Source organism: Malus domestica, chromosome 05 (genome assembly GCF_042453785.1).
Source record: "Malus domestica chromosome 05, GDT2T_hap1".
Lineage (NCBI taxonomy): Eukaryota > Viridiplantae > Streptophyta > Magnoliopsida > Rosales > Rosaceae > Malus > Malus domestica.
Genome location: NC_091665.1, coordinates 30915028 through 30930913, shown reverse-complemented (window position 1 = coordinate 30930913; position 15886 = coordinate 30915028). Strand labels below are relative to the sequence as shown.

The 15886-nt window shown below is 35.4% G+C and overlaps 1 protein-coding gene and 1 long non-coding RNA gene across 6 annotated transcripts; one reads left to right on the top strand and one right to left on the bottom strand.

Moving 5' to 3' along the window:
* The first annotated feature begins 748 nt into the window (after positions 1-748).
* Positions 749-3144, top strand: LOC108170357 (uncharacterized). Of its 2 annotated transcripts, none has more exons than XR_011581482.1 (3): positions 749-994; positions 1915-2277; positions 2373-3144. It is a non-coding gene; the product is annotated as an uncharacterized lncRNA (long non-coding RNA). The 2 variants fall into 2 exon arrangements; XR_011581483.1 differs by having other exon boundaries at positions 759-960.
* A 705-nt stretch (positions 3145-3849) lies between these two features.
* Positions 3850-6762, bottom strand: LOC103409147 (xyloglucan galactosyltransferase MUR3). Of its 4 annotated transcripts, XR_011580598.1 has the most exons (4): positions 6630-6762; positions 6429-6498; positions 4142-6151; positions 3850-3950 (listed from the first exon to the last, which is right to left on the bottom strand). XR_011580598.1 is itself a non-coding variant. In XM_070821104.1 (3 exons), exon 3 carries the CDS (start codon positions 5988-5990, stop codon positions 4227-4229), a length of 1764 nt encoding a protein of 587 aa, XP_070677205.1. In that variant the 5' UTR covers positions 5991-6151; positions 6429-6498; positions 6630-6762; the 3' UTR covers positions 3850-4226. The 4 variants fall into 4 exon arrangements, 2 of the variants coding, with proteins under 2 accessions (XP_070677205.1, XP_008346184.3); XR_011580597.1 differs by having other exon boundaries at positions 4142-6498; XM_070821104.1 differs by having other exon boundaries at positions 3850-6151.
* Between the last annotated feature and the right edge of the window lie 9124 nt (positions 6763-15886).

The following is a 15886-nucleotide window of genomic DNA, read 5'->3' as shown; positions in this document are numbered from 1 at the left end:
AGAGAATTTTAAAAGATTATGTAATCATGGTGTAGTCAAATTAGGATTTAAGAGGATTTTGAAGAATACACCCATATCAAGGGGTATTCGATTAAGAGTGTAAAGAATACATTCAAATCTAGGCATAGTGAGAATGTCAAATATTTATTAGGATTTTAATGGCCGAGGGGTTTTGAGGGATTTGAGAGTGGGTGATATAAATACAAAGTGCCATCAAGAATCCAACCCTACCCCATGTGATTTCTTTTCACTTTCATCACAGAAGTGAAACAATCTTCCTCTCACACGTCTTCCTTTATCCCCTCATGGTATTGCTTTGCTCTTCCCAACTCGTATAATTCTTGGTTGATTTGTTTCATAGATAACCGCTACATGTGTACTTATCAATTACTACCTTATTTCCTTCTCATACATATATATCTATACGTATAAAATCACATATCCCTAGCTTCTCCGAATTCATGCTTTTTGTGTTGATTATTTTTCAATTGTATTGTTTTTCTGTTTGATAGCAATGAAAAGAGAAAACCTAAGAGCAGTTCCATTGGGGAACTGATAGGCTGGCACCCAGCCAAAATAATGGCCCGGCACCCGGGTTTTTCACTCTAGCCCAGTAGATAGGCTGGCACCCAGCCCAAGCTGGTCTCCAGGCCAGCCCAAAATCAACTGAGCAATCAGACGGCTCAATTGACGTCATCTCACACTTACACCCTCAACCTCTTCGCTGCACCAACCTTATCGCCCACTACGCCCCTCTGGGCTCCCCCTCTCACGCTTACACCATTTTCTCCACCATCTCCTCCGCCTCCGATGTCTTCCTCTGGAATGTCATGATCAGAGGCTTCGTCGACAATGGGCTGTATAACAAAGCTATTGCTCTGTACAGTGGTGTCAGACCTGATCATTTTACTTTCCCTTTTGTGATTAAGGCTTGTGGGTTTGCTCGTGATTGGAGATTGGGTAAGAAGGTTCATGGAGATGTGATTGAATGTAGGTATGCATTAGATGTGTTTGTAGGTAATTCACTTATTGGATTGTATGGGAAATTTGGGCAGGTTGAAACTGCACGGTAGGGGTGGAAATTTGGGCAGGTAATTCACCTAAAGCGCACCCATCCCCACCCTGAACCAACGCATACCATTGCAACACCTCCCAGACTGCCAATACCCATCACCAACCCACCCCAAAAATTCTACCCAACAAACGCAGTTCCAAATCCGAATGGAGAGAGAGAGGGAGAGAGAGAGAGAGAGAGATGCAGAAGGAGGTTGACTCGTCGGGAGTGGCAAGAGTTGGCGTTTTGGGATGATCGGAGAAACAAATTGAGGAGGATGTAGAGGGAGAGAATAGAGGGTTCTAGTGAAACCGTGGGCTTCCAGACTTACCTTCTTTTTTTTAATAAAATTATTATTTTTATTATTTTATAATAAAAATTAATAAAATTGACTAGGTAATTTTTTATTAGGAATAGAAATGCATTTGGTCTATACATTGGAATCTATCACTATTCACTATTCACTTAGTGGATTAAATAGGCTGAGTGCTGACGCATTTTTTTAGGGATGGACTTGTTCTAACACGCAATAGATTAGCTAATATGCATGCTTTTTTAACCAGCCAAGAGGAACTTTGGATATTTTACTCCAAATAATTGAAAGGGGATTGGATAAATTTGATGGGTTTTTATTATTTCTTAAATATCTGTGGTATGTGAGAATTCAAGAATTGTTCTTTTTTATTAGAAGTATATTTGGGTTTAGTTCTTAATCTGTGTTCAGTTCTCCATTGTCATTTTTTGGTTAATTAAGGCACTTTGCTCCTTTATTAATGCATTGCATATTGTATGGTTCAAATGGTTTTTGTTAAGTATGTCTTGAATTGATTTTGTTACTGCTACTGCTTCCATCATACTAGTAATTAGAAATGGGAGACAAACAACAAGAAATTGGAAAAGTGAAGGCCAAGAGTGATGATAGCGCTTGGACTTTGGAAGAGAGCAAAGTGCTGTTACAATAGCTCGTTGAAGCTACATTAAGTGGATGGCGTGATGCTAATGGCTTGCTAACCAAAGATATTGTGATGACAAGAATACTTCCGGCACTTAATGAAAGACTAAAGTGTAATAAAACTTATAAGCATTGCACAAGTCGAATGAGATATTTTAAGAAAGAATATGAAAAGTATAGTCAGCTTATGAGAAGCAACTCTGGCTTTGGGTGGGATGCAAACACAAAGAGATTTGTTGCTGATGACGAAGTTTGGGAAGAATACTTTAGAGTGAGCTTCTTGGCTTTTATTTAAAATAGTATATGTAACTTGAGTGTATACTTATAGTTTATTGAACAATTGTGATTTTCTTGTTTATTTTATAGGCCCACCCAGACCAAAGAAGCATTCGTAAAAAATCTTGTGATGACTTTGAAGATTTGCAAATAGTACTTGGGGATGCAACTGCTACTGGAAAACACTCATTGGGATTGGGTGAGGAAACTGATGCAAGAACTTTTGTAGTGGAAGATAGACAAGGTGGAATAGAGGAAGATGAATAGGTTGGAATAGAGAACTTGTTTTACGATGAGGAAAATGGAGGCTTTGTACTAAATCAAAACCAAGCATCACACCAAACTTCATCATTTGATCAATTATCCTCATTCTTACCCACTCAGGCAACTAGCTCAAGGATTCCCCCATCAATCGAAACAGAACCCAATACCAAGGGAATACTAGATCATCTGAGACCACTAATCAAGCTAGAATTAGGAAAAATATTTCACTTACTCTCGGTTCAATTGCCACCGACTTCCGAGGAGTTCATAGTCTGTTGGAGAAAAGGGATAAGGATAGAGAAAGACAAAATTCTATATGGGATGCCATCAAGGAAACCCCAAATTTGGATGAACCTGCTCGCTATTAACCGGTCGCTTTGCTCGATACTAAAACCAGAAAGGATGCATTTATGAAGATGTCATCGGAAGAGCGGTCAAATTGGATATGCTATAATTTGAAATGATATGTGATTGGACTCATGATACATTAGTTTTTATTTGTTTGTTTTATTTTGGATTATGTTTAATTGGCTTATTCATACTTTTTGTTAATTGGATTATGTTGGATTATGTTTAATGAATGATGTGTTTAATTTAATTAATGATATTATGTGAGAATGTAGGATTTAGCTCTGTTGAATTTTGGTTGTTGTTACAGGAAAAGGTCGGCTTCCCCCAATTGAGGAAATCCGAACTCTACTTGATCGTAGTGTTCATGGAACACTCTCCACTTTTTCTTAGGTTTCTATATCAGTGTTTTTTGTTCTTTTCTTAAATGAATTTGTGTTTCATTGTTTTTTTATTCTAAATTAGTGGGTGACATTCACCTCTCCCAGACCCTGCGTAAAGCGAGAGCCTTGTGCACTGGGTACGACCTTTTTGGTGGGTGACCTTCTTACACTTTATAGGCAGTAGACTCGTCAATTAGTATTTCTTAGTCTAGTGTGGAGATTATGAGAATGAACTACCAGATAGCAATCCTATTTAGATTAGATGTCTCCCAGTCTATGATTAAGGGTAGGCCTACTAATCATCCCTCAGAAAGGCATATTATTTCATGCATTTGGATGCACTATGTATAAATCCCTCTTTCTTTAACTAGTAATTATGCGAAAGTCTATGATAGAAGTCCATACAAATCCATAAAAATCTATAATGGAAATCCATATAAATCTATCAAAATCCATATAGAATTATAAAATCTATTATAATCCTTTAAAATCTGTCACTTAAAAAAAGTCTATTAAAATCCTCTGAAATCCAAATTGACTACGCCCCTAAAGTCACGGCCAACAAAACAAAAGAAGAAAAAGCTAATTTATAGCTCCTGGAAATTGTATGTATGCAACATCGTACACAGGCGTCTGTATGGTAGAGGACTAATCATTTACTCATTGTTATTTCCTGTAAGTAAATAAGAACACCAAAAACTCAGCTAACTTACATGACAAAGAATTACTAGACAAAATTACATAATGCAGAAACAAAAACTTTTCGAAAAACATGCACTACAAGCAGAACATATGGGTCTATGTTTTGGATTTGAGCCTGGATATTTTCAAGGTGAGTTCTGTGATGAGCTTTCGTGACAGTACCTGCCGCAACTCAATGCAGGAAGGCTCATCCGCTCATCGTTGTCTTCATGCATTAGCTACTGGTGAAATCCTTATTGCTGTGCTGTTATTTGCCCGATGATTGATGTCGTTGTTCATTATGCCACGAGTTTTTCGCAGCTTCGGCAGATGTATCAACAGAATCACCATTACCATCCTTTGGCTTCGAGAAGAAAGGATCCCATTCGTGAGCTCCTACCTCACGTTGTCCCTCCTCCAACAAAGCATACTTCCAACTGTTTTCTTCGATGAAGTTATCATCTGTACGACCCTCGATTATGTCCTTCCTCAACTTTGTAACTTTGTCAATGACGGCCTGTACAGAAACATCAAAGGCATCTCTAAAAATCCCCAACTTTGAGCGGGGATCGGCGTATATCAGACTTGGAATAAGGCTTATGACCTCCTCCCTCATTTTCTTCACCTGCTCAGGAGTAATTCGACTAAGTGTTTCCTCTATGCTAACGTTCCTCTTGCGAATATCGTCCTCTGGGATGAACACTGAATACCTTGTATAATCTTTTGGTAAATGCCAAGTATATTGTGTGTATGCCGACCCAGGATGGAAGAAGACAGGTATGCAACCAGCCAACATTGAATCAAAAGCAGATCTTCGTGTGTATGAATCGCCTTGCGGTTGCAGGCAGAAAAGAGATCTCTGAAACATATGCATTATACTGCTTGGAGAATGACACTTGCTTTCCCCAAAATCACATTCCAACAGCTTACCAACCTTTGAACTCCGGCACTGATCAATGATCTTCCCCCTGATTGACTTGGGATTGTCAGGACGGGGGGCACCAGCAAAAGAGAAAAGGAACTCACGCTTTAATCTTCTCATTCGTTCCTGCCAAATGAACACATCAGCATCTTTTGCTGGATGGAAATATGTGGGATATGGAATACCAAAATCATTAGCATTCCACGGGCTTGATTCTACCACAAGCATAGACATATTCTTAGCAGCTGGCAGAAAGAGAAGCTTGTTACCCCAATCCGATTCTTCCTCTGAAAGTCTCCTGAAATCCCAAGTTATCCTTCCTGCAACAAGAAAGTGGTCTTTGCCACCCATAATGCTCCATTCTGGCCTCTTCGTAAGCCAATCAACCAGATCGAGTGAGGCAGCATCCCTCCTTGATATGTTGAAACCCCAAAGGTACCGGGCAATGTCAAACCCAGCATAAAAGGGAACAAAAATAGCAGCAGCAAGAGATGAATCATTTGTCAAACACTCATATTGCTTCATCCGATTGTTAAATATGACATCCACAGCGAACTGATTCGTGGCATACCAACCCGTATCCCCAAACACACCCTCTGCATTCTCAAGTGGAGGCCCAAGCCCAGCATTAGTTGTGAACTTGCACATATTTGTCCAACGGCTTAAACTCCTACATTCCTTTAACATATCCTCATTAAACCTCGAGGGAAGATCATGCACATAAATATACTTCCCACCACATGGATCACTCTTGTTTTCGACAGTTCTCAATGCTCTCATAAATGGATACTTCTCCGCTTCATTGATCTGGTTGTTTTTCGCAGGGGCTACAGGGATAGGTGTTGATTCAGTGCTCTGGCTGTCCCTCTGAAGATCATTAATTACAAGGGTAGGCTTCACTTTGGAGTAAACACGACCAGCTTGTAAATTGAAAGATTCATTCACGGTACTACCTCCCAGCACAACGAAATGGAAGTACAACAACAACATCCAGAAGAACACAGACAAAGAGGCCAAGAAACAAATCCTTGTATTCTGATTCTTTCCTGTCCCCTTCTCCATTGGCTCCACAGGTACACTCGTCGGAGAGCGGCGTCTCATTGGATTCATAATCCACTCAATCAAGCAACCTTCCTATCCGAACCGAAAACCCCGCACCCATAACCATTCACCAATTTCCCACAAAAACCCAAATCCCAAATCAACTCAATCAATCACCAAATTCCCACAAAAACCCAAATCCCAAATCAACTCAATCAATCACCAATTTCCTACAAAAACCCAAATCCCAAATCAACTCAATGAATCACCAATTTCACACAAAAACCCAAATCTCAAATCTCAATACTTACACCAACAAAGAATATAGCAAAACAAAAACCCTAACCCTAATTTCAACACAAGTAACTCTAGAGCTTATATTTTGAGCTACAAAATGCAAAGCAGAGAACTTTTTTTTCAGCTGAAAGATAGAGGGTTTGAGGAACAAGAATACAGTACACAGATGCAACCTTAACAAACTGAAATCGAACAAATCTAGGGACAAACCAGTTCTCCAGTCAACGACTCAGAAGAAGAAATGACTGAGTTGGTTCCGCCAGTTGCGCCTGCTTCGGAGCTGAACATAAAAAATACAGAAATTTACAGTCTGTTAACAGCTAAAAATACAGAAAATTAGCAAACTTTAGAACCTTGAACACGAAAAAAGAGAGAGGAGCGAATCGAAAGAAGGAAGACAGAGACACTTACAGAGGTTTCGATTTGCCGAGAAAGTTCGAGAATTTTTATATTTTGTGCTGAGATTTAGACTCCTGGAGAGAGAGGAAAGAGACATGAAAGTGAATATAATATGACTGCGATGCTCGCGCGCGTAGGAGACGAAGGGGGGCGCACGTTAGCAAAGTGAGCCGGCGGTTGTTTCGTGTCGGTAGCCGGTAGGATCTTGCCGCGTGGAATGATGGGAGGACGTGCCTCGTTGAGGAGCGTGATGTCACCCCACTCCCTTAAATTACGTTGCATGAAAGTTGAAAATCCCACTCATTTCCTTTTGTGACCGAAAAATAAATTAAAAAATTCCCACTATTTTCTCTCCAAACAAAATCCCACTCTCTTTTTGTCCATAGTCCAACTCGTATTTGAAAGTATCACATAATATTACAGTTTAGGAATATTTTTAATAAGAGAAATTAGGTTTTCGTTTCTCTTTTTGCTATTTCATTGATAAAAACATTATTTATTTTTAATTTTTGATCAAGATCCTTGGGTATTAATAACATTATTAATTACTTCAATAATAAAATATTTTTACCTAAAACTATTCATTTAGTGTTAAAAATGTTACAATTAGTATATTTATATTTATAGCTAAATTTTTATCATATATTTTTATTTTTAGTTTGTACACATTTTTAATTTGCAAACCTTTGTTAATTTGTACCACTTTTCTTTTCAATTTTAATTTGTACCCATATATATATATATATACATATTTTGTTTTTTTGCCCATATTTTTTTAAGTTTATTTGTATTTGTGTCTATGTGTTTACCGTCACATGACATTGTATTATTAATCAATGATAGAAAATTACATATGGTATATTTATGTTTTATGGTAAAGTTTGTATCATGTATTTATATTTTTAGTTTGTACCCACTTTTAATTTCCAAGCTTTTTATAAATTTGTAGTATTTTATTTTTAGTATTAATTTGTACTCATGCATTAATTTCTTTTCACGCCCATATTTTTTAAAATTTCATTTGTACTCATAATTTTTTAATCTTTTATTTGTACCCTAATTTATTTATAATGTACCCATTCTTCTTTATTAATGCACCACTTAGTTATATGTGAAATGTACCAATTTTTTTAACACTATGATACATTCTTTTGCCATTTATTATTTCTTATTGTTACATAGTTTTTATCCATTTATTCAATTAAAATGTTTGAATTATTTTTTATTGTCGCCGTTTCTAATAGTTATAACGAGAGATTTTTAATTTATAAGATTATAAATCTCATAAAATATCAAACAATTAATGTCAAAACTATAAAAATATAAACCTTAATTGTAATATAATGAGGTGTACAACAAAGTCAAGGGACTTTGATCAAACTTTGAATACCATTAAGGTTTTAGTCAAAGAGTGTTAGAGACTAGGGACCGCATCCAAAGTATTTATTTTTTATATTTGTAAGTGAGATGTATTAAGTTTGATTATCGCTAAAGACAAATTTGAATCACATTATTGCTAGTTTATTTTGAAGTTTAGCCTATTCCCTTACTTTTTAATGTAAATAATATCGTTTGTTCAAAAAAAAAATACTCATATTTGTGAGAGAGAAATGTTCTCGTTGATTTGGAGTTTAGGGTTTCTCTTTTATTGAAGTGTAATTCTAAAACCTTGAGAAGGTATACTGTCTCAGCAAATTTGACCATGTGTCTGTGAAAATATTTAGATTTGACAAAGGCAAAAAGAGAATAATGTTTTTTTTTTGTCAGACAATATATTTGTTAGATTAGATGTTAGATTAGGAAGCCGATGAGGTTCAAACCCACATCGTAATGTAAGGACAACATTCGTCTCCACCATTGTGGTAGAAGGCCACATGCAAAAAGAGAATAATGTTAAGGGGCACACATGGAATCAGTGAGTGGGTAACATTGTGAGCTAGGTGTATCGCAAAACATGGGGTTAAAATTAGAGTTATTTTTTATTTTGGCTTACCATTTAACAATTATATATAATTCATGTGAATAATATGCATCTAATACAACCACTATCTGACTATAGATATCGTATTTGCTTTAAATATGTAAATATTATAACCAAATCCGCAAACTAGAGTTAATTGTATGATGTCAAAATAGGGACTTAATCCAAAGGTGATAAAAACCAACAACCAATGGCTCCCAACTATTTTTAAGGAAAATAACAAAAATTGTTTTCTCCTTTTGTCATTGTGATCAGATTTGTCAAAGGTTCTTGTTTTTTTTTCTTAACATTAATGAATATGAGCAAATTTTAGCATAAATCATTGTCTCCAAATTTGATATCTTAGACTTCATCAAAAATCAATTTGATTTTGAACGTTTACCCCATAAAGAACTAAGAAAAGTGGGGATCATCAGAACTATCAACCATGTCATTTGCTAAATATAGCTGATATTCATTAAGAATAAAATAACATTAATTAAAAGTGCCTATGAATATCTCTTCTGAGGAGAGAGAGAGAGAGAGAGAGAGAGAGAGAGCAAAGTCAATTAGCTTTCCCTAAATAAGGAAACCCAGTTTACCATATATTTTGATGACATATTCAACCTAACCATAATGTAAATCATCAAAACCGTCGATTCAAATATAAACGAAAATATCATAAGAGTATATGTTTATGTTGGTTATTTACTTTATTTTATTAATTAAAGATTTAAAACTTTTTTTTATTAATTAAAGATTTAAAACTTTATATAATATTATTCTAATAAATAGGAAAAGTCATGTTTAATGTGGTAAGTCATGTCACTTAGTATTACGGTTTTGTGATATTATTTTTCACATGTAAGTGAAAGATTTTAGGTTCGATTCTCACCAAAGACTTAAACCACATTCTTGCTAGCCCATTGTGAGGCTTAGCTCCCTCCTCCACCTCCTTAGTGTAGATAATATCGTCTGTTTAAAAAAAATGAGGTAGGTCATGTCTTTTACTAAAGAGTATAGATAGTTTTAATCTTTCTTGGCCTTTTGGTTAAGATCAAGAATATAGAGTTTTATAGATAGAGAACTCCTAAAACAGAACATATACGTCCAAATATTTTCTTTCACTTCCTACTATAGTATTTTTCTACATTCCCTATTACATGTAGATAGATAGATAATATCGTATGTTTAAAAAAAATATGGAGTAGGTCATGTCTTTTACTAAAGAGTATAGAGAGTTTTAATCTTTCTCGGCCTTTTGGTTAAGATCAAGTATATAGAGTTTTATAAATAGAGAACTCCTAAAACAGAACATATACGTCCAAATATTTTCTTTCACTTCCTACTATAGTATTTTTCTACATTCCCTATTATCCTCCTACGTATCTCCATCATCAATGTCAATTGATTACTACTTGGCATCCCTTATGTCGTAATCGTGCATATGGACATGTAAGTGAAAGATCTTAGGTTCAATTCTCGCCAAAGGCCAACTTCAACCACATTATTGCTAGCCCATTGTGAGGCTTAACTCCCTTCTCCACCTCCTTAGTGTAGATAATATCGTCTGTTTAAAAAAAAATGAGGTAGGTCATGTCTTTTACTAAAGAGTATAGATAGTTTTAATCTTTCTCGGCCTTTTGGTTAAGATCAAGAATATAGAGTTTTATAGATAAAGAACTACTAAAACAAAACATACACGTCCAAATATTTCCTTTCACTTCCTACTTTAGTATTTTTCCACATTCCCTATTATCCTCCTACTTATCTCCATCATCAAGGTCAATTGATTACTACTTGGCATCCCGTCTGTTGTAATCGTGCATATGGATTAGATACTCTTTGAGATTCAAGAGTTGTATCTTGGAGTTGTAGGTAGCCGTTATAAGCTACACGTAGAGAGGCATCTATAGCTTTAGGACAATGACCACACGCCTCTCTTGATATCACAGGCCAGATTAGTCTTCACTCTTTTTTTATTTATTGCTTTATTTATGGATACATGTGTTTAATGCATTTGGGTATTATTTAATTCTAATTGCTTGAATGGGTATTATGATTATAATCATTTAAATTAGGGGTTTTTTTAACTTCAATCCTTCAAGAAGATTGCAATTTAAAATAAACCTTGTGTTAGATTACATATTGATTATAGTCCCTTGATGTGTCCTTAATTCAAAATAATTAATGTGCATTTTATTTAATGTCTCTCATTAAATATTTAAATTTATTAATATACAAATTTTTATTTATTTTTTTACCAATTTTTCTTTAATTTATTAATTTTATTTAACATTCTTCAAACTTGAAAGACTCAATTAATGTACCTAAATGTTAGTACCAAAATGTATTATATTGAACTAATGTATTTAAATCTTAGTACCAAAATGTATGTTATCTGCACCGAAATGTACTACATTAAATTAATGTACCTAAATGTGTGTACCGAAATGTATGCACAGAAATGTTAATACCGAAATGTATTATATTAAATTAATGAATCTAAATGTATGTACCGAAATGTGTGTATCTAAATATATGCACCGAATGTATTATAATGAATTTAATGTACCTAAATGGAAAAGACCAAGTACATCAAAATATATTGTATAATCAAAATTAGTTTATCTAAATGTTTACAACAAAATACATTACGATAAATGAAATAAAATTAATACATTAAAATTAGGAAGAAAAAGAGGTTATTAATGTATCAAGATACTAAAATTATATTTTGATCTTACTCATAATTTTAGGCTAAAAATCATCTTTACCAAGAATTAGAATGAAGTTTCCTATTTAAATTATCCTACAGATTCGTTAAAACTTCTACAATGTTTTAACTAACATATTCAAACTGTTTTAACAAGGTAATTCTAATATTATATCAATCCCGAAATCTGAATAAAGAGTGGTATATATATGGAGAAGATGGCACCGTCTCAATCGAGGTTGGATCGAACTGAAATCTTATATCGTTGTACCCCAAAGCTTCTCTCCTGCATGTGCATGTGAGAGGAGCAGGATCCATCTAATTACGAAACTTAATTTTGGATTATCATGATCATGGCTGGGTCCACACTCTACTGCCCAATGAAAGAAAAGGATCATGCACGGTAATTTGACACATTTCCAAACAGTGAGTTTATGTACTACATTGTTTATTAAGGATTATAAGTGCATTTCTCACTCATTTACGAATAATGTATCTTCATCGTATAAATTTTATAATTAGAATCGTTCAATTGTCTCTAGAAAAAATTATCTAAATCGAAGATCGTGAATGCATAAAAAAATATGGAACAAATCGGCTTTACGAGTATGCTTGTTTTCGGTTGAGAAGCCTTTATTGGGCACGGTGCTACTACCCACCTCGAGAGCAAGTAGTCGCTCACTCAGATGAAGGTGTGCAAAACCGCTTTGTAGCTGATTTGGTCTCTGCGCTGCCTCTTTCTACGGTTCTGATGGTGAATAGTCTTCTTGCTTTGTTGGCTTTGACTGCTTTTATCTTTTGTTAAGCTATGTAAAGGCAAATTTATGTTTTCATTGTGCATCTTTGTAGTTGTTAAGTCAAGGATTAGATTTGTTCATTTGGGACTTGTTTGCATCTGTGGTTTAATATTTTGTTGTTGCTGACAGTGTATCAGCTAATCCGAACGACATATTGGTGAGGTACATGATGGTTGTGGCGATGAGTAGTTGCATCAGCAACGAAGTCTAATTGGGCCATCATGTGCTTTGCTTAGGACTCTTTCTTCCCTAGGCCTACTAGCAGTGTTTATTTAAGTTTATCACTTGTAACATTTCCTTCCATCAATGGATCTTATGTTTGACAAAAAAAATTAAATTTTTTTGTAAAGATGATCTTTAAATGGAGATTAAGAATTTGAATGGTTCTAATTGGACAAATTATACAATAAAAACATGTTATGTGCAAAATGTAGAACATGTACATTCCTCGTAAAAATATACAAATATTATCTTTCTTTTGATGATTTTCAGATGCTCATCACATGTATGGTGCAATGGCCATAGTAAACGCAGCAATATTTAATTAATTAATTTAGCTTTAGTGTTGCACAATTGATGGGAGCAAGGAAAGGATAATAATTTACTCAGACTCCCTTTCATTCTATTAAAGCAATAAAATATGTGATTACCTACATTAATGTGCCTTTAGCAATATACCTTTTCTGATTATTGAGGAAACCCCTTTAATTTGTTATTTAATTAGTATAGTCCCCATAAGAAAACTTATTATATTAGTGAGAAATACTCTAAATTAAACAACAGGAAAATCATCGTTTATAGTCAGTGACAGATTCATGAATCTAATTTTGGGGGCGATTGTAAAACATTTAGGGTTTATCAAGCAGCTGATGGACCTATCGTCATCCGTGTTCATATCAACAAATGCCAAAGCAATATGTTGAGTAATGTCAAGACCCCATGTCGAGTACTGTTGTCATCACGTCTTGCCAAATGCTACTGAGTTATAGAATGCAGTGTATCAAACACTTGATGGGCACAAAAAGTCTCGTATCAGACATTTGAAGGGTCTCCGAAGGAGCTTTACATGCATTTTTTCAACTTTTGAATGGTTCCAGGACCACCCGAGTCTTTATGTAAATCCGCTCATCCTTATAACGTAGTAATGGTGATCAAAAGTTGATTCCAAAGTTTTTTTTTTTTTTTCCTAATCAAAACGGCTCTTGAAATATTTTTTTTAGCATTCATTGTGAGAAGCTTATTTGTGAGGAACATCATTTATCAGAATCCAATCCGAATTTAGTCTCATAACAATGTGAATACTATGAAGCATGGTGGTCCATTCTTTAATTTATAAACCACACATGATATGTCCTTACATGACCATGATATATTTTGTTAGGTTTGATAACTTATTGTTTCTTCCAGTCAATAAGAGAGCTCGACAATTCTACAAGGACTAATCGAGCAAATCGACTAGTACTCACTACATATTTTTCTCACCAGAAAAAAAATAAGAAGAAAGGGACTGGTGGGGAAATATGCTCCATGTCCTTTATTATTTATGTAGGTGTTGAGGTGCATTGTTTATTTCAAGCAGCTGGCTAAAGCTATATGCAATTGCACCCCAGCATGTGAGGAAGCTCTTATTTATTTTTTGTACCCGAGTTGGGCATCACAACTTTTAATATGCACAAGAGAGTGGGTAACCACAAATGTTTCTATGACTTAGTATCCGTGTATTGATCGATTGTTATATTCTTGATGGATCTAATGATCTGGACGAGGGAGACATTCGAGCTCAAATGTTTCCAAGTGTCGAACATTTGGACTTTTGTAATAAAATATCGAACAAAAAATAATATTTGTTGATGATACGAGTATACCATTTAAAAAAAGGGATTCTCATTTTTTGAAAAAAAAATAGAGATTAATTGTTGTGGGACTCACTTCAAATTGAACTTCAATTTTTGCAAGTCTCAATTCATAGATAATTTTTAAAAATTCAATTCATTCTGAAACGATGTGCCTATTTAATTATCACGATAAAATTTCAATGTTTTTTAGAGAACAACGTATTCGTCAATTTCTTTGAACTCATTTAGATGCTCAAATATTTCCAATTTGGCTAATATTTTGCAAGAATGATCTATGAGGTGCAACTTGTAAAATAAACAGTTCGAATCGTTAAAACTTGATATGGTGTGGACCCCATAACTAATCCCTATTTGTAATAAATAAAAAATAAAAAATAAAAATCTCTTCCCTTAAAAAACGATATTTGATTTTTTGAGGGTATGGTGAAGAAAAATGAGGAAGAGGATCCGAATTTATAGAGATGAGACTTGTATTGATAGGCGGCATAGGTGATCCCACATAAAGTTTACTGATCAAAATGCATATATTGTTGTATTGTTTTTGTGTCATACATACTTGAGAATAAGATATATCGAATAACAAAAGAAAGATGTTGGTGGTTAAACCGACCCTTTAAATGAGAAAAATGCATAGTAAATCTAATTAGCATAATTCTTATGTGGAGATGGATCTCATGTAGCATAAGTTTGACTTCGTAAGTAATATTTTTATGCGGAAAATGACATTTCAACAGATATATAAACATGTTAAGTTTACAATGTGAATTAAATATAAAAGAAGGATTTTTCAAAAACCCTTGCCCGAGTGAAACTAATACAACAACAACAACAACAACAACAAAGCCTTTTCCCACTAAGTGGGGTCGGCTATATGAATCCTAGAACGCCATTGCGCTCGGTTTTGTGTCATGTCCTCCGTTAGATCCAAGTACTCTAAGTCTTTTCTTAGAGTCTCTTCCAAAGTTTTCCTAGGTCTTCCTCTACCCCTTCGGCCCTGAACCTCTGTCCCGTAGTCACATCTTCGAACCGGAGCGTCAGTCGGCCTTCTTTGCACATGTCCAAATCACCAGAGCCGATTTTCTCTCATCTTTCCTACAATTTCGGCTACTCCTACTGTACCTCGGATATCCTCATTCCCAATCTTATCCTTTCTCGTGTGCCCACACATCCCACGAAGCATCCTCATCTCCGCTACACCCATTTTGTGTACGTGTTGATGCTTCACCACCCAACATTCTCTGCCATACAACATCGCTGGCCTTATTGCCGTCCTATAAAATTTTCCCTTGAGCTTCAGTGGCCTACGACGGTCACACAACACGCCGGATGCACTCTTTCCATCCAGCTCGTATTCTATGGTTGAGATCTCCATCTAATTCTCCGTTCTCTTGCAAGATAGATCATAGGTAACGAAAACGGTCGCTTTTTGTGATCTTCGCTAGATTGCTCCGGTCATTAGTGTGGATAAGTATATAAATGGATAGAGATAGGAAAGCAAACACAAGATGTACGTGGTTCACCCAGATTGGCTACGTCCACGGAATAGAAGAGTTCTCATTAATTGTGAAGGGTTTACACAAGTACATAGGTTCAAGCTCTCCTTTAGTGAGTACGAGTGAATGATTTAGTACAAATGACATTAGGAAATATTGTGGGAGAATGATCTCGTAATCACGAAACTTCTAAGTATCGGAGTGTGGTGTCGTCTTGACTTGCCTTATCTGTCTCATAGGTAGATGTGGCATCTTCTCTGGAAGTACTCTTCCTCCATCCAAGGGTGGTATCTTTAACTGGTGGAGATGCACAAGGTAATGTATCAATTTCACTTGAAGCTTACTTGTAGTTTCAGGCTTGGTCAAGCGCGATACAAACCATGTAGTAGGAGTCCCCCAAGTCGCCGAGCTAGGGGGTCTGCTGAAAGAGGTGACAGACAAGGTAAG

Coding starts and splice junctions, on each gene's coding strand:
- LOC103409147 (XM_008347962.4), bottom strand. CDS start 5,990: ATGAATCCAATGAGACGCCGCTCTCCGACGAGTGTACCTGTGGAGCCA.